We start from the raw sequence: 19,671 nt of genomic DNA on the forward strand, positions 1-19,671 counted from the left end.
AGAATGAGGCACGGCTGGGCTGGTGTGTGTGTGCGTGTTTGTGTGTGTGTGCGTGCAGGGGGTATATGGGGTCGGGGAGAGGGGTGGGGGTGATGCACTTGACAGTAGTTGGGGGTGTAGTACTTGATTGTTTACTCTAGCCTGCTGCGCTGAGCTATTGTGTGTGTGTGTGTATTTGTGTTTACTGAGTATGCTGTGTGTGTTTGAGTGTGTGCATGTGTATGAGTTCACAGACAGGGAGATGTACAGCACAATGCCTCTCTGCTGCTCTAGGAAGGGAGGGGAGGCTTCACAAAAGACAAAAGGGGTCTTATGTTGTCCACACACACACACACACACACACACACACACACACACACACACACACACACACACACACACACACACACACACACACACACACACACACACACACACACACACACACACACACACACACACACACACATACATATATATATATACACACACACACACACACACACACACACACACACACACACACACACACACACACACACACACACACACATAACGCCAGCTGCCGCCCACTGCCCCAGCCCAGCATTTCTGAATTAATAATACAGAGCCAACCACTCTGGAATAATAGTGATACACACACACACACACACACACACATACACACATATACTCACACAGCTTTGCACCTGTTCACCACTGCTCAACTGGTCAGGGCTGGGCTGGTTAAGGTCCCCCACACACACACAGACACACACACACACACACACACACACACACACACACACTTGCACACACTTCTTGTTGCCTGTCTGATGTAGGCAACAGTTAGACAGCTGTGTCTGTCTCCTGACCCTCTCCATCTTGCTCTGATTGACAGCTATTCTTATTGACTGATTGGTCCATCTGTCTCACTCTATTCCTCTGATTGGTTGTTTTTACGTCCAATGAGGCAAAAGAACAGTATAAGAATTTGAATATGAATATCAGATTTAAATGGGGAACCTCAAAGAGACCCACTCCTCTGTGCAATTATGAATATAAGGATTACTGAAAAGAAACGGTTAATGACTGGTCAGGTAATTATTATGATGGCCATGTCAGTATGTGAACAAAACCTTTCTTACAAACTTAAAATAGATAGTTTCAAATAATTTGAATAGTTTATATTATATATATTAGCTTAAAAGGTTAAAAAAAAGAGAATGTCCTTGATTTAAATGTATGACATTTCAACTACTGATGTGTTGTGGATGCTAATGTTATTCCAACTAAGATTTATATTTAGAAAAGGATGTGCAACGTGTGGAAAATAAAGTCTATTCAATGTGAACTTCAAGGATGTTAACTAAATGAAGAAATCAATGATGCCAACACACACAACGCCATCCAAAGGAGAGAACAGAGAGACGCAATATACCAGCAATCAGTGCAATTTGATTAGCCTGCTCATTGCCTGTGTGTGCCTTTCCTAATCACATTGGATCCACTGCATTCTGAACACAAGCAGCATGGCATCCCTGATGTTACTGGGTGTTTGAATGCAAGGGCTTTTTGTAACGGTTCACTAGGATTGTATTTTTACCTTCTTGACACACTGGAACACATCCAAAGAGATGCGTCTTTGTGTTTTCAATGGCATGTTACGCTTTGGTAGTTGTGTGTGTCTTTTTATGTGTGCGCGGGTGGATGGATGCGTGTGGATGTAGCGGGAATAATCCTTGTAACTGAGCTGTGTTTAATATTATTTTGGGGTTTGATGATCTAGACGTAAACCTGAGTTTGCCCCGTCTGGTTAATAGTAATAATGTTATATATGCCTCCTACTGTATGGCTACACTGTGTGCTTAACTCTTTAACTGTAGCATATGAATCAATGAGTACATTTGCTGGTAAGAGTCTGAAACTCTTTATTTTTCTCACTTTCTTAGCATTTGTTTTCCATTTCATACGTTTCTAGCTCGTCTTGTGGTTGAAGCTGTCACCGCTCTGCTCTTAGACTGACTATGAATTTAGACCTACAGTACAGGAGGTCAAACTGGGCCCAGGTGTGTCTCGTGCCACTAATGGTCCTGCTTCACAGGACGGGCCTCTGCAAACAGAAGAGCACAGAGCAGGAAACCAGCAAGCAGGGCAGAGGGGCCATCACAAAATCTCTTGGATTTGTTGAACTTTGACGTTGCACGATTTCTAAATTTCAACAGCCTCCTTGGTGTCTATTCTTTTTTTGGAGTACAAAGGAAAGATGTTTAGTGTTGAAAGATGTATGGCGTTTTGGTATTTCCTTGTTCCAAATGACTAAGTCTTACACGTATCATTATCAAACAACAAATTAGAGCAGCCATAAATTGTACATTTTCACCTGAGTGAACAAGTGTAACAGTACAAGATCATATAGAAATTCCAAAATGAACTGGTATAATCTTAATCCATTAATTTTATCTCTCTCAAATGTGTATCTCAGGCATAATATATAAATTAATGTTGTAAGGGGACCCACCAGCTGATCCAAGATCAGTACTTATGTTCTACTCATCGTTATGTATGTCTATTAACAGTACTTCCTGGTGGTTTTTATTTATTCCCCAACAATAGCTGTACCGGCGTTATTGTAATGTCATATTATGCAGTCAAAGCCTTCTTCATATAATCGGCCATTTTTCCCGTTACTTAGTAATGTCACAGAAACCGCCAACTTGCTGGACTTCGACCCTGAATTGAATAAATTGGTGGAGTAAAGTGTGTTTTAATGTTACAGAAAACAAAAATGGCGACCAAATAATGATTTATTTGTCGTATTAATGCACAGCATGTAAAGACACAGACAAAGTAGTTACAGTAATGAATTAAGACGGTAAGCTTGGAGTTGCTGTAGGTAAGTGACCTTCACACCCCCACTGTGTGTGTGTGTGTGTGTCTACATATGTGTGTGGGGGGTAGAGAAGTTTGTGCCTGGCACAGGTGGTGTTGAGCAGCAGCCCTCCAGCTAAGATGCTAATATGCTAACACCGCACTAATCCTAGGGTGCTTTAGGAAGCAACGGACCGCCCCCCCCCCCCCCCCCCCCCCCCAACAACACACATGAACAAACACTTCTGTATAACACATACATTAGGCTGACAGACTGTCAGACTGTAATACACACACTTATACCACCTGATACATACACACATGGCCCCCATTTTCATAAATATATATATATATATATATATATATATGTGTATGTGTGTGTGTGTGTGTGTGTGTGTGTATATATATATATATATATATATATATATATATATATATACACACACACACAACACACACCAGTGCTCTGGATTAGGATGAGAGGCGTCTTGGCTGCGGTGTGTCCGTCAGTCGCTCTCCAGCTCTGTCAGCATCACAGCGGTGGCCTCCATGCTCCAGGGAGCCACCACCATCTACTGGACAGTATAGGTACTACAGGAGAGGAGTGGAGTTAAAAGGAACATAAGAATAAAAAGGAAGATGAGAAGGGAAATTTAAAAAAGGGGCTTTAGTGCTAATTTAGTAATTTGATAGTTAAGTCATTGAACTTATTTGTAAAACTGTGAACCTGCAATATGTTACTAGTGTTTGTATCAGTGCTTGTCTGTGCGTGTGCCTCACTCCTTTACCAGCTGAGGGAGCAGAGGGGCACCAGGGCAGTGTGTGTGTGTGTGTGTGTGTTTGTGTGTGCGAATGTGCATCCAGCACAGCCTACCAGGAGGCGCTGGCTGTGTGCAGCTGGCTGTGTGAAATCTCCTAGTGGCCCCCAAGGGATGGTCACACTCCCATGGGTTTCCACTCAATCTGGCCGCCCTGTGGCTGCCCTGCCCTGTCCTGACTCTCTGTCACTGTCATAGCATTAACCACATACACTGAGGGCCTCCTCTTTTTCTCTCTCTCTCTCTCTCTCTCTCGTTCAGACTCTTGCTGTCTCTTGCTCAGCCCTCCTCTTTCCCCTCATCCTGTACTCTAGCTTCTTCTTCATCTTTAGGCTGCTGTAGCCTCCATGTAGTCTCATTCAACAGACTGAGCCACAGGCTTGAACAATTACTCTACCACTAAACCTTTAAACCCAGCTGCAGCCCCAGCTTCAAACTGAATTGTATTCTTTAATTCTTGAAATATTTTCCCCCTTCGTTCTTGTCTTGTATGATCATTACACAAGTGGCAAAAATGCCTTCGGAGCTTTTACAGGTAGCACACAGCGCCACTGTAATGTTGTCAGTGATGGCAGTATTTAAAGTACTCATGCACACCCTAAAACACTCAAACACCAGTCCAGCACCGATGTGCTAATGAGACTAATGCACTGTAAGTGGATCGGCTTTAAAGAGCCTGGATTCGCCTTAAGATGTCTGAACAGACTGAAGTCAGAACTACATGGGTCGAGGTCACGCACAAAATAGACTAAAGAGATTGTGCGTTATTAGTCTTTGTTCATTCATTTCTCTTGACATTGTTTTGGAGCAGTACGAGTTGCAAGTGTCATGTGCAGCTCTGAAACTTGCTTGAGTTTCTCTCACTTCCTTTACCCCTTAGTTACTTTCCTGATGTTTAGCTAACCTCTCTTCCTCCTCCCTGTGTATTAACTGCTTTTACTCCAGTATAAGCCACTAATGCTCACATACACAAACACATGTGAAACCCTTCCCCATGCTGTTGTGTCTGGAAGTGTCTTGACCTTTTATCTATAAGGAGATCAGCTTAGGCAGCCAGCTAATCATTTCAGTGCAAAACCACCCATCAGTTTGACTGCAAACTGCTGTTGTTTGACGGTGAATCCTCCATACTGCTGCGCTGAGCAGTTGTGATTTGCTTCGCATTGAACTTTGATACTTGTAGCCTACTTACTTTAATTGAATTGTATAGTACATTTGACAAAGTTGAGATACTGTTGAAACATGATAGTCCTTTTATTTTTTTAAATCTTCGATTAATATGTCAACGGTGTGGTCCATACAATGTCGGACAAGAGTGAAGAATGAATTACAAGTTCCCAGATCTCAATGTGACATCTTCATAGCTTTTATCTCACCAACAGTCCCAAATCAAAAGATATTTAATATATAATTTACAAGGATATAAGAAAGACAAAAGCCGGAAATTGTTGCATTCAAGAAGTGACCACCAGCCAACCAAGTTTGGGCTTTTTTTCTTGTCTTTTTTAATGACTTAAATCATTAATCTAGCAACAAATTGTTCATCATCTTTCAATTGACCAATCAGTTAATCTACTTGTTTCTGCACTAAAACAAAATGTAGTTATTTTAGTTATCAGCACACATACAACCAGCCCGTCAAGTTTGAAAGAAGTCAACCCGACCAACCAGCCATCTACTCACTAGGTTAGTAAACTTGTATTCTGTCCCATTACAGCCAAACACTCTGTTTTACTGCTCTGAAAGCTGAATGTGTGTGTGTGTGTGTGTGTGTGTGTGTGTGTTGTTATGTGGCCAGACGACACATTCCTCTCCCTGTTGGTGAGCTGCTGTGTATGTGCTGGAACGTGGCAGAACCTCCCCTCCATCCGCCTCCCCCCTACCTCGATACACCACCACCACCCGCCACCCCTCCACCCCTCCAGCTCCCAGAGCGCCAGTCACACAGGCCCGTCTCTGTGCCATCTGCATATCAGCTCCAGCCTTGGCCAAAGCATTAAATTAAATCCCTGTTTGGGTTGATTAACAAATGGCTGGTGAGCTCACATAGTTATGCCGTTATTTATTTATTTGTCATCAAGGTTTGTCGTCTGTTTCGTTCACTGCTGAAGCGTGGCATCCGGCAAAGCAGGAGAGCAGAGGTGTACTGGTGTCCTGAAGGAGTTGGTGCGAGACAGAGAGGCTGGAAAGTTTGTTTCATTTCTGTTTTGCTGGCTGACGTTCAGCTTTACCATTTGTACCTGTTTCCTATTATTCCTCTCTCTGCATTTCCCTCTCATTCACTCCCTTTCCCCCCTCTGTCCTGAAATGAATAGTTAATCAGAGCGCTAATTGAGTGACAGTTAGCCCGTGCGTTGTTGTAATTGTCCAATCAGAAAGCTTGGAACGGGCAGAGTCACAGCTGATTCATCTCTGCCTCTTACTGCTAAATCCGCAAGCTGCAACTGGAAGATGTGCCAGCAAGATTTCATTTCTCAGAGAAATTCCAAAATAACTTTTAAAAAGTCTAGTTCCGTTTTTCAGCCTTAGTTTGGAGCTCATACCAAAAAGGCAGAAAACTAAAGGTTTATGGGTAGAGGCTTGGGGAAAGTTAGCCACCTCTACTCCACCCTGTTTCTGTCCCTTCTTCTGTCAAACACATGAATAAAGCAAAGTATAGGCGATGTTTGTATCTAATTGTGAAATTGTTTCGACTTTGTTGAATATTTTTTTAAAAAGAAAAGGGAACTGTAAGAGTTAAGCAAAGTATGCAGCCAATAAAGACATTAAGTGAGATGCAAGAGAGTACTTTCCTGTACGAGACAATCTCCTCTGTTCCTTAGATCTTTTCGCTCACCCACGTTTGTCCTGTATTCCTGATATCCTGACGTTCTGAAGAGAAACAGGAGAGTCCTGTTGTCTTAAGCACTGTAGAGTGTATTATTTACTAATTGGCCTTAAGGGAAAAGTAAAGTTTGCGTAGAAAACTAAATGAAACTGAAATAAGGAGTCCGAGAGAGATGGTGTGGGAAGGAGACCGGCTGTTCTGTTTTCTCCAGCAGTCCAAACTAGAGACATGTGGCTCCCCAGACAAGCTGTCCAGAGTGGGAGAGCTCGCTGGACTCATTACAGGCAGGGCCAAGACGGGATAGCTTGACAGAACACCATTGGATCATTTGGAGGATTGGAACAGTCGAAACAGAATTGTGTTAGTTTGTATGTGCATGCACGCTTGCCTGTGTTTGTTTGGAACGCCATGTGTGGACAACTGTCCATCTCCTCTCTCCGTCTGTGCCACCCCTGGCTGTCCCCTCCCCCGCCCCCCAGTGGACGTGTACACACTCACACAAACACACACACACACACACACACACATACACATATACTCACGCTGTCCAGGCCCGGCCAGAAGGATTTGCTTAAATGTTTTCAGTTGTACTGGACAGCTGAGCGATGAAGTGGCCAGCCACAGGCTTCCATTGGTTGGACACTTCATCAGGAAACTGACTCAGAGAAATGACTGGACTTGGACCAGCAAGCCGGTCATCTCTGCCAGTTTATAATAGTTTTATCAGTTTAACTTTCTCTTTATCCTCATCTATCTTGTCAGTAAGTACATCTCTCTGCTTCCTGTCCACTGTGAAGGTAACCGGAGGTTCTCTTTTACAGGTCATAATTCTTTCCATCATTGGTTTTTATTAGTTAATGAAGTTCACCAACACCACAAACTACAACCTCAAATAGTTCCGTCATGTTGAACCGTGACCTTTCTTACACTGTCTCTAAAACTAAAACTCTTTTTGCAGGCTTTCTAAATAACTAAATACATTTTGTTAGCTCACTTGAATTAATTTACACTTACAAAATGCTAATGATTTTTCTGGTTTTAAAGCTAATTCATTCTCTCTCCAGGGATGCAAATACCTGTAATGTACATCAGAATGCAACCCTGATCCCTAGTTTTATATTGGCTATTGGTTTAGTCAGAATGTACATTACTACTATCATTATTATTGTTGTTATGTATGATATTCTCTTTCCACTCACTTACAACCTCCTTCCTTCTATCCCTTTTATCTTTGCTTTGCTTTCTTTGATACCGTTTTTCATTCTGCCTCCCTCCATGTTCCCATTCAGCTGCTCTCACAGCACTCTGTCTATCAGTACCAAGCGATCCAAAGAAGATACTTTTGTTTCTGAAAAGAACACGAGAAGGAAATGGGAGAGGGAATAGAGATTGAGAGAGGAGAGGAGAGCGAGAGGTGTGATTGGTAATCCTGATGACGCACTGGCACACAACAGCATTTTCTTATTCTTCTCCCCCCCCCCCCACACACACACACACACACACACCTCCACCACTCGCAGCACCCAGAGGTACCGGCAGGCCCGCAGTCGCATGGTCCCTTTGACGGAGCAGGTGGTTTTCTGCGACGTGTTAACGAGCACGGCCTGCTGTCATTTCCGCTCTATATGGATGTCACAAATAGAACACACACACACATACACACACTTAGCCTAAAGAAGGTGATCAGAGCTGTTGTGTGCATGTCTGTCTGTTACGAGCGTGAGTATGTGTTCACACACATATGCATCTTTGTCTATTAGCAGAATATGTCTTCACAAGGTGTGTGTGTGTGTGTGTGTGTGCATATCTACGAATTGCTGGTTAATTAAAAGGAGTCGAGAGGTAGAGAACATTGGTTTCCTTCTGTGGTTTTTATTTCTGTTGTTGATGAAATGAGAAAATGAAATGTTTACACAGCTCCCGGCTTTGCAAAGTGTCGAGATTGTCAGTTTCGGAGCTGTTGTATCTCAGTATTACTTCAGCCGCGCACTCTGCATGTGTGCGCAGTTCCATCCCTGTATATGTCCTCATTGTACACTCATCCAACTATGTGTGAATCCACACACGTGTGCACTTTGTGTGATCTGCCTCTGTGGTGTGGAAATGTTTGACACTCATGTAATCCTGCAGTGGGTCATCTCATAAAGCTGTGTTGCCACCTTAGTGCCAGTCTGTGCCAGCCAGTTGGGTAATACTCTGCCACCAGCTGCTCAACAGATGTTGTTATTTGTTGCTGCGGTGTTGGTAAGAAGGGTCATTCTCCATGTGTAATCTTATCTCATCTCATGTCATCTTGTCTCATGTCATCTTGACTCATGTCAGCCCTCTTCCCTTCTTCCCCCCCTTGCTGGCGACCAGTGGTTGTGTGTGTGTGTGTGTGTGTGTTTGTGAGAGAGAGTGTGAGTGTTGTTATTGTGAGTTCATACGTGCGTTTGTGTGTATGTGTGTGTCTTTTTGGTAGAGGGGTCATCACCTCGACACCTGCCCATGTATCAGCCAGATGATGTTCCTGGCATGGATAGTTTGCTTGTTGTGCTGGTAAACATGTTTTTGTCATTTTTTTTACACGATAATCCGATCTGAATCTGGCAAGCACTGTGAGAGACATAGAGATACCGTGTGTGTGTGTGTGTGTGTGTGTGTGATATCCTTTGGACAGATGAGAGTTGGGTGGACAGGCTTTTATCCGTCAAGGGAATAAAATCTGTATTTAAAATCATCATCATTATTGCTATTAATACTTTCAATATACCATCATGATCGTCATAATCCTCATTGCCCCTGAGTGCACAATTGCCTTCAGCAGCATCATCGCTGTTGCCCTCATGATTTGAATTTATGTTTGTCTGATTGAACATATTTGACTTAAATCTTCCCATCATCTTTCTCTTTAGGTGAATACATAAAGAACTGGCGGCCGCGTTACTTTCTGTTGAAGACAGACGGCTCTTTCATCGGCTACAAAGAGAAACCTCAGGATGCAGACCTGCCCTACCCGCTAAATAACTTCTCTGTAGCAAGTATGTAACCTATCACACATGTATCAAAATACCCTCTGGGCACTGTGCTCTAACTGTATTGTACCTGCATACATTGTATACACACAGAACAGCAGCATTGAGTGGGGAAAACACTGTCCCATGTTTAGTGATTCCCATCTGTTGAATGCTGCTTTTAGATTCCCAGGGAACTAATTTGGATCTTTCTTTTGTTTTTGGTTGTGTCAACTCACATTTTACCGCCTTTGCTGTAAAAAATACAGTAAAACTCTGTAAACTGTAAGCAGGTATAGAGAGAGTCAGAGACTAGTAGCAGTGTCTCCAAGTACCTGCATCTTTTCCATATATACTGCACGCTTCTCTGTAGGCTCATAATTAACAATTCTGATTATTCTGTGACACCTGCTGTAATGAACAGCTGCAGGGGACATTACAGTTTAGAGCAGAACTTCTATAGGTGTTAGAGAATCAGTGTCTTGCTCCAGGACACTTCAGTAGCGACATGAACCGATGTCTGTTGAAGGACATAATAGCCTATATCCTCTAATTGATTACATTGCAATCATTATATTGATCATCTCTGTAATGTGAATTGCGATGAGATGTTGCTGAAATGGTCTTGGGGTTTCATCACACAGAACCACGGTGAAATGGTACAACAATTATTGAGTCACTTTCACTTATGGCGTGACAGAACATCTTGCCCGTCATCACAGCGTTGATATGCTTAACATAATTCACTGAGGGCTCTAATTAGCCATTTACCAGTATATCATCTGTCTGCACCTGGTTAACAAGCTCCACAGCGTCTTTGACATATGTAATTAACCAGCTAATGAGTTAACAAGATTAATTTTAATGTCTCTCAGTCTCATTATCACCAGAATCAACTCTCATTGCTCATACAATACATGCAGATTGGCAGAAAAACGTTGCGTCAGCTCTCCAGCCGTTCATCTTTTGAGTAAAAAAGGTGTTCACTCCAACAACTCTGTCCCATAATCTGACGAAGACAGAACTGACCTGCTACTAACTTATAGTACTCACAAAATGAAGGCTGACATCACATTTTTAATTTGACATTAAAGACAATAAGGCTGGTCAAGCCTTGCTATTAGCTCTTGGCTATTAAGAACTGAATCCTAAGTCTATGTGTTTATGTTTGAAGGAGATCAGGTTTTTGGTTTTATATTCCCTCCAGACTCGGCTGCTGTTCTATTACGCTAGTCATTATTACAAAAAGTGGATTTCATTAAGCTTAGTTAAACTATTTATACAGTAATACTTTTACTACTTATACTTTTGGCATTGGTTAAACATATCAATCAGATAATAACTTTCTACAACAAATGTTGTGCTGGATAAAACATAAAACATAGTATATTACACAACAATAAATGGATGCATGCTGTGTAATTGTTTACTCCATATCATGTGTCACCTCCTGACACAAGGTTTGATGCAGATGCCACTTTATTTACTTGCATATATTCATAGTTATAATTGTAATACTGCAGAGTACCTTAGATTTGGACACACTCATCAATCATTATTTGTATTCTAATAGGTTTAGTCTGTTAAATCTTGTCAGGTGTTTTAGTTGAATGGTTTTGGAGGAGTGCTATGTGAAAATATCTGCAGAGCAGTGCAGTGAGGATTGGTGATGGAGGGGACGATAGGGGAGGCAGATGTGAGAGTACAAGGGAATACTGTAGGTGCAGGACGAGGGTGAAAACAGAGAAGAAAATGATGACGAATGATAGAATACAAGCTGATACCTCAGAGGAAATGATAAAGAATGGTACATCAAAGGACAGAGGAGGAGAACGAAAGATAGGGAGTCCGGAAGGGAGGACAAGTGTGGGGAATGAGCAATGGGAGTTGATCGGCGGGGGCAGGGGAAGAAAAAAATTGGATGCATGGGGTGGGGAAAGGAAGAAGAGAGAGGACAGAGATGGAAGGATGATTATGGGGGAGAGCAACGGATGGGAGATGGAGAGATGGAGAGAGGGATGGAGGGATTGGAGAGAGTGAGGCTTTTTTGGATGAAATATGGGGGAGAGGAAGGGAGGATGAGGGAGGAGAAGAGGAGAGGAGGATCATCAGCGCTGAACAGACAGGGAGGAGGAGACGTAGACAGGATTGGAGAACGAGGAAAAAGGGGAGAGGAAAAGAGTTTGTGAGAAGGACAAGCCAGGCCATACATCCGGCCCCGGCTGCTTGGCACAGCACTGGCATTGCCACATCTGTTGCCCAAAGCTGGGAGGCCAGGTGGCGTGTGTGTGTGCGTGTATGTGTGTGTGTGTTTGTTTATATGTGTGTGTGTGTGTGTGTGTGTGTGTGTGTGTGTGCGTGTGAACAACAGAAGTGGTCAGATGGAACAGAGATGGTACAGGCCTGTTTCCTGCAGAGGGACTCATACATACAAGCCTGTCTCTCTCTCTCTCACACACACACTGATGCATGCACTCACATACTCCCACTAAACTGCTACACATATTTCACAATGGCCTGCTGTGGCAAACAACCCAATTTCAGCTAACATTCAAACTTCAATATCAGTTTTACATGCGTGTGTGTGTGTTCATCCATGCGTGGGTGTGTGTGTTTTTTGGCATCTACCATAGCATGACCTTGTTGTCTGGCAGCGCAGCAGGCCATGTTCACGAGTCAGGTAACTTCTGTGTGTGTGTGTGTGTGTGTGTGTGTGTGTGTGTGTGTGTGTGTGTGTGTGTGTGTGTGTGTGTGTGTGTGTGTGTGTGAATTTACATTGAAAGTCTTCCGTGTGTACGAACTGAGTGGTGGTGTCATTAACCTTCCTGTCTATATTTAGGCTGAGCCATGACGTGCTGTGCCGTGCCACACTTAAACAGAAAGTAATTGGAAGAAGGGATAGCCGAGGATGGAGGGGGGGGGGGGAGAGGACAGGAGTGGAGGAGAGAATGACAGAAGACAAGAGGAGAACAGAGGGGAGAGGGGAATGGAGGGTGATGTATGTAGAACAAAGAAGAAGAGGGGGAGATGAGAGTACAGAAGATGGATCATTATGCTCTTTTACATCAGCTCTTGTCCCCAATAACCAGAGAGACTGCTGAGGGACAATGAAGATGCATTCCTTCCCACAGCGAGCTCACAGCCCCATCTGGCTTTGTGTGCGTACGTTTCTGCGTTTGTGTACTGTATTATGCGTTTGTGTAATAATGGCCTACTGTATTGCCCATTTTCACAGAAATGTGTCTCTTCGGATATTTTGTGCAGCAACACATAATATCCCTTGGCACACGAAAGCACCTTTTATTTGAATCATCGGTGGCTGCCGAAGTTATTGCCTATTTTTAAACTTAACAAATTTAAAACCAAGCTGCATCTTTTCTCAATTGTGCAGTAAATAGCAACATGGGCGGTTTAAGTTCAGGAAGTAAGGCTGCGTTATTTCACTACAGACCTTTTTCACAGCAGAAAAGTAAATATAAAATAAAAATCGTCATTGTAGGAAATGTACTACTAACAACAATACCAATGTCTGTGTTCTGTTCAAGTGTACCAGTAGGCTTTGTGTTGCATGTACATTCATGCAGGATGGAGTGAAGAATATGATGAATGAAATACAAATTAATTAAAAACAATTAATCAATAATTTGATAAAGAAGAGAAAAAAAAACCACCAACCCTCATAAAAGACATTGATAAACAACTCTCACACACACACACACACACACACACACACACACACACACACACACACACACACACACACACACACACACTGTAACTACTCATAAGTCTGGGTAAACAGTACTTTTAACATGGTTACGGTTGTGATTCTGTTTTCTTTCTCCCTCTTTGGACTCTTTGGTGCAGAAATGTTGTAATTGTACTGCACTGTCCCTTTGGCTGCCTGTTTCAGAATGTCAGCTGATGAAGACGGAGAGGCCGAAGCCAAACACCTTCATCATACGCTGCCTCCAGTGGACCACAGTCATCGAGAGGACCTTCCATGTGGACTCGCCTGATGAGAGGTCAGTGACCCAAAACACTCCCAGTCCTCAGAGCATCCTGTTGTTGGTCAGTTATCAACGTGGCTGTAAATCTGTCTAATGAGCGCTCCAATCTTGTATATCAGGTGAAGTCTGGCTTTATTCAAGTTTAGATGCTATTTGTATTATTTAGCCAGAGCTGTTGTTAAAAATAAGCTTTTTTATGTACAGGTTAGAGCTAAGATTATTTTTAACAAATGGGTTATTTAATGCATACTGCCCTTATTATCATAGACCGCCTGGTGTTTATCTCACAGCAGCAGTTTGGATGATATATATATATTTATATATATACATACAATCTAGTTCAAACCTGCCAGTTAAAACACCCAAGTGTTTCAAAAGTCATATTATTTTTCTTTTGAAATATTTGAGGAGGCATTTCTGAAATTTCCACTTTGGCGGAGGATGTTAAACTTAATTCCGTTTCAGTTCAACTACAATTTCTGTTCAAGTATTATAAATATATATCATTTATTTATTGTGGGTAAAAGTACTGCATCACCAAGGGCAGAGGTTTTGTGTGAGGAGGTTTGTACTGTAGATTATTTTGGGGGGTCTATGTGTGTGTGTGTGTGAGGCAACGAGAGAGGGTAAGAGAGACAGAGTGGAAAGGAGACCTTTCAAGTAGCGTTGGCATAAATTCTCCAGCTGCTCAGTTCCTTTCTGAGGAGCTGAGGTGTTTATCTCCAGAAAATGAACAGCTTTGCCCAGAAGACCACAGATGCTTCTGTGCATCCTTTGAGTTTGTGCGGGTTTTAATGTGTGTGTGTGTGTGTGTGTGTGTGTGTGTGTGTGTGTGTGTGTGTGTGTGTGTGTGTGTGTGTGTGTGTGTGTGTGTTACAACTGTCTGTCCAACTTTGTCTGTTATTTGTTGCTTTATAATAGTTTTGCCTCCAGATGATCAAATAAGCATAGTAGAGAACACAAAGCTAATAACTTTCTGTATTTTATAAAGTCAAGTGTATACAAGGTGCAAGTGGACAAATGCAAGCTCCAGATGTGTGTTTGTTAAAGAAGTGTGTGTGCAAGACGTGTGCGTCATTGAAGTTTCAGTGGGTTGGAAAGAAGTGTGTGTGTGTGTGTGTGTGCCACAACTGGGTGTCTGTGCTTCTGTGTGTGTGTGTGTGTGTGTGTGTGTGTGTGTGTGTCACTGTATTTGTTGTACTGTACCAGTGCTGGCAGGACTCCAACTACCACAGCACCAGCCGTGAGCAGAGGGTGGCACATGTTGGCATAGTGCCCAACTGTAGGCAGGCCCATTATCTCTCATTAGCAAAAAAAAAAGAAAACTCATTACACAAAAAACACTTTAACCAAGAGAGAGAGAGCATTTATCTGCTGCCTGACCTTGAGAGAGTTCCCATTGCTTTTCATGTTGCTGCACGCACACACCTCGTGGGTGCCACAAAGAGTGTGCTCCATTGTTGTAGATGGAGTGTAACTTGAGTTTGCCCTTGTTTTGGAGTGTGTAGGGTACACTCAGAAGTCTTTGCAGTAGAAAGGGGTTTTAGATCTTAAAAACACTGCTCTGTTTAGGTTTAGAGGGATGTTCTTCCAGATCCCTCAAGGAAACATATGGGCATCTAACTCAAAACAAAACAAAAGACACAGGGGTGATCGTTTGGGAGTCAAACAGGTTTCATTATTATGATCTCCTCACGGCTTACACTCAGTAAGTATATTTGAAAGTGCAAACTTTAAAATCCCTGCTTGCTTCTCTGGATAGCAGAGGATTTGTGAATATTTGAATAGGATCTTTGGTTCACCTTCGTTATGGCTCTTTAGTGTTTTCTGCTAACATGTAAATATTGTACAGTTCCTCAGGATTAACTCTGTTTTAGTGAAGATCAGTGGGAGGGGAAATCAAGAGAGAATTTCTGTCCTGAGGAACCAACATTTCCAGTATTTTAATGTTGTGTTTAAAATCAGAAATATTACTGATAAACTATATGATCCTCTTATGTGCAATTAATCAGATTTATAATTTCTGGAGTTAAAATCGTAGAAATCTAAGAAACTGAACTTCAGTTCAGTCTTCTCTTCTCTTCTTCAGAGCAGAGGGAAGCTTGGCCCCGTTTATAAACCATTATATTCATCATCATTAAATACAGTTAACGTGTCTACAAATCCTGATGCATGGCTGGCCTTCTGCTACAGATGATGGTCTCTCTCTCACACACACACACACACACACACACACACACACACACACACACACACACGTGCACACAAAATCGAACCTACACACATTTCATTTCAACAGATGTTGAACAGCACCGTTAATGGAAAGTCAATGGGGAGGAACAATGTTAGCAAACAACAATGCATTGTTCCTGCTAATGCATGGATGTACATTTACATTTAGATACACGCAGACATACACACACATTCACACACACACACACACACACACACACAGACTGGTAGGCATTAGTTCTGCACCATGATCATCGCTCATTTGGTTGATTCTCTAGTTGACCATGTTTCCTCTCTGTTGAACAAATAGGCTTTTATGTTAATTGTAAACACCTTAGCGCCTTCAAAAACCTGGTTAAATTAGTGCACTAGCCATCCAATAGGAGAATCTGTGACCAATATTTAATGTTACACCTGTGTAATTAATTGTTTCAGTTTCAGTTAATTGTTACTATATTTATGTATGCATATACTGTATGTATGTATTACAGTTGGCTGTTAGTAAAGCTCAGTCAGGCTAATAGTAGACAGGGAACAGTAGCAATAGTAATATGACGGATACAAATGATTCCTTTGCTTCTAACCTGATGTTAATTTATTTTAAAGTGACTAGGGCTGTAAATGATGACTTTCTTTATTGATTAATCTGATCATTTTCTTCTTAACGGGCGTTAATCAAGAAAATCTGATAATTGTTTTGACTAGTGCCTGTTAAAAGTCCCCTTCGCTCAAAGCGACATGTTCAGATTGCTTGTTTTATTTGGCCACCACTTCCACCCGCCATGATATTCAGTTTATTATCACATATGACCTACATGATATTTTTGCTTCGAAAATTACTAAAATGATAAATGGATTATCAAAATGTTTTCTGATTAGTTTTCTGTCAAAAACACTTATTTTTGCATTTCTAACATGGAAGAACTCTGGATTTCATTAAAAAAGGAAATATAAAGGATCACGTCTCAGTCATTTTCATCCAATCAAACAGTAATGTGTGTCAGAAGCAGTGGATGGGATACAGTAGGTGTTGGTAATGCAGCTTCCCTGAACTTTGTCTTGTTGTGTGTTGTAAACTCAGAGATGAGTGGACAGAGGCCATCCAGATGGTGGCTGACAAGCTGCAGAGACAAGAGGAGGAAAGATTTCAGTGCAGCCCCACCTCCAACATCGACAACATGGTTGAGGAGGAGATGGACATCTCCACCACACACCACAAACGCAAGGTAACGCCAGACAACAGGAGCGCACACATACATACCAACACATACTCACTCTCGCACACTAAATACTCAAAATACAGAAATGATTCCAGCTGTTTCTTATCGTTGTTTAAAGATGATCCTCCGAGTCACAGGCTTGTGTCAACTAATGGCATAGCTTCTGTAACAACAAGGGTGTGAATTGTTTTTATTCCAATTTCAAGCAAAGTAAAAGCATTCATGTAAATGTAGTTTTTATCAAAGGCTGTACTCGGGTTAAATGTCTACGGGATGCATCAAGTAAACCACTGTTCGTTACACCTCACACCACAAAGGTTTTGAGGGGGTTAAATTGTGCATAAGTTCATAAATGTCAGTAGAAATCAATTTTTCAATGTATATCTTGTCATATATCAAAGGGTTGTTCAAGGGGAAGTTTTCAATAAGATAGTTAGATGTCATCCAAGAGGGACCATTAACATCACTACTGAATGTGATGGCGCTGTGACCAACAGAGCAAAGGACTAAACTAACACTGCCATGATTGGGATCTGTCGCTTTTGAAACTTTTTTGATCGAAATGTATCCGTAGCACTAAGTATTGATGTCTATCAAGTACTGAAGGTTGGCATCAGCTGTCAGGTTAGACTGGTAATCTTGTTGACTTCATCAGTTCCTGATTTAAATTAATATTAGGCAAAATTAGGCTTTCTTTGTATTTAGTTCTTGGCTGCTTGTGGTTAGATAACATTTGGCATTTGATGAATTGCTGACATTCCTTTGCCTCCCCAAGACAATGAGCGACTTCGACTACCTGAAGCTGCTGGGAAAGGGAACCTTTGGAAAGGTAATTCTTGTCCGAGAAAAGGCCAGCGGGAAATACTACGCCATGAAAATCCTTAAAAAAGAAATCATCATCGCCAAGGTTAGTGTTCGTCTACTGATCGAGCTTTACACCTTTTTTTTTTTACTGTGTTTTAAATAAAACTGAAATGTACTCAGTTATTTATTCTGACTACATTTAATTTTGAGGACAGTGTCAGGTGTCAGTATCTGCTGTTTTTATTGCATTTCATGGAGTGCTCTTCAACTGTGTTCTTATTCATTCGGCTGATTGAAAGTGTTTTAACCGTGTCTGTGCAGGATGAAGTGGCCCACACACTCACAGAAAGCAGAGTACTGAAAAACACCCGACACCCCTTTCTCACTGTAAGTACCTCTCTCTCTCACACACACACACACACACACACAACACAAACGGTTTAGATTCAGACATCTGTGTTCATGCAAATGTGCCGACGACTGTAAGAGCGCATACGCAGACAGCATATTGATCCTATACATACCTGAGTCTCTTGAGGCTAATTATGAGTTAGACACCCAATTGTTGTACATTAACGACCGCATCTGTTAGCTTTACACTATGTCTTTGAAGTACACAAACACACACATAAGCCGCTGCTCATTTCTATCACACTCCCTGTAAAAGCACACACACACACACACACATAAATTAACGTACACACGCACTGTTGTGAGAGCAATCACATCTGAGTTTACCCCTTTCACATCTGCAGCCGCAAAGAGACTCCGACCAACTGTTCTTTTGTTTAGCAGCTTCCTCCCTCGAAAGAAAACACACACACCTATTTGCCTGGAATAGGCAACATGAACTGTTTGAAGCTATGAATGATCACGTTTTGCTGCTCCTGCTGTTTTAGCTCGAATGGGAACAGACTTCTTGCGGCGTACAAAATGGTTCTCTCGTTCACTTCACTGTGCTCTGTGTAAGGAGTGTCTATAGAAGACGAGTTCATAATGTCTTCTATGGAAAATCAAAAATAATATTTGATGCTATTGACGTTATCCCTCTGCACAGAAATACAAGAGAGAACTATTGTGTCAGTAAATGCATTATAATAATTAAACCTCGGTTTGTAACAATTCTCGTTTCAGTCATTGAAGTATTCATTCCAGACTAAAGACCGCCTCTGTTTCGTCATGGAGTATGTGAATGGAGGAGAGGTAAGACACACACACACACACACACACACACACACACACACACACACACACACACACACACACACACACACACACACACACACACACACACACACACACACACACACACACACACACACACACACACACACACACACTTTCATGATGGTTGTGCCGTATGTGGTTACCCATCTTTGTGTTACTGTTTTAAACAGTTAAACCACAACACCAACTGACATTGATTAAGCACCTAGCCCACTGTAAACTCTAAGCTGTGTGAGAACAGATCAAAATGGCTACACATTACCAGTATTTAAAAAGATACATTTCTTGGCTCTTTTGTTTATTTGTCTAAAATACGAATTATATATCACGGTTATTACAAGCGTTTTGAATAGTAATAATGTATCCCTTTCCGTTACCAAAATACTGTTGGTTTTTTAGTTTAGTTTTTTTATATATGATTTCAAAGATGGTTTCTTAAACAATTGCCTGTTTTTTTTTGTTTTTTTTATGTCTCACAGATAAATAAACAGTTTTTACATGGTGAGATATAGTGTAAGTGGAGATGTGTGAAGTTTGACTGTTCGATTGCTTTCTAACAGTTAATTTGCCAACCAACTGGCCTCTCGCTTTCCTTCTCGTCTCTCTTATCCGCTCCATCCCTCAACTGCTCGTGTCTATTTATGAACACACCTATGGGGCAGATATAGCCAGAATGACAGTCGGAGACGAAATGAGTTTGGATTCCCCCAC

At 41.8% G+C, this 19,671-nt stretch overlaps 1 protein-coding gene across 2 annotated transcripts in view; it reads left to right on the forward strand.

Annotated features, from left to right (window-relative positions):
• Window positions 1-19,671, forward strand: part of akt3a (v-akt murine thymoma viral oncogene homolog 3a) — a 40,947-nt gene that overhangs the window by 11,068 nt on the left and 10,208 nt on the right. Inside the window, exons 2-7 of one of the 2 annotated variants that reach the window (XM_079168378.1) lie at window positions 9,369-9,494; window positions 13,381-13,492; window positions 16,791-16,935; window positions 17,684-17,836; window positions 18,055-18,120; window positions 18,868-18,936. In XM_079168378.1, coding sequence (XP_079024504.1) covers window positions 9,369-9,494; window positions 13,381-13,492; window positions 16,791-16,935; window positions 17,684-17,836; window positions 18,055-18,120; window positions 18,868-18,936 — 671 coding nt within the window. The remainder of the gene's footprint in view (window positions 1-9,368; window positions 9,495-13,380; window positions 13,493-16,790; window positions 16,936-17,683; window positions 17,837-18,054; window positions 18,121-18,867; window positions 18,937-19,671) is intronic. The other variant, XM_079168379.1, reaches the window with a different exon arrangement.

This window comes from Pholis gunnellus, assembly GCF_910591455.1.
Source record: "Pholis gunnellus genome assembly, chromosome: 11".
Classification (NCBI taxonomy): domain Eukaryota; kingdom Metazoa; phylum Chordata; class Actinopteri; order Perciformes; family Pholidae; genus Pholis; species Pholis gunnellus.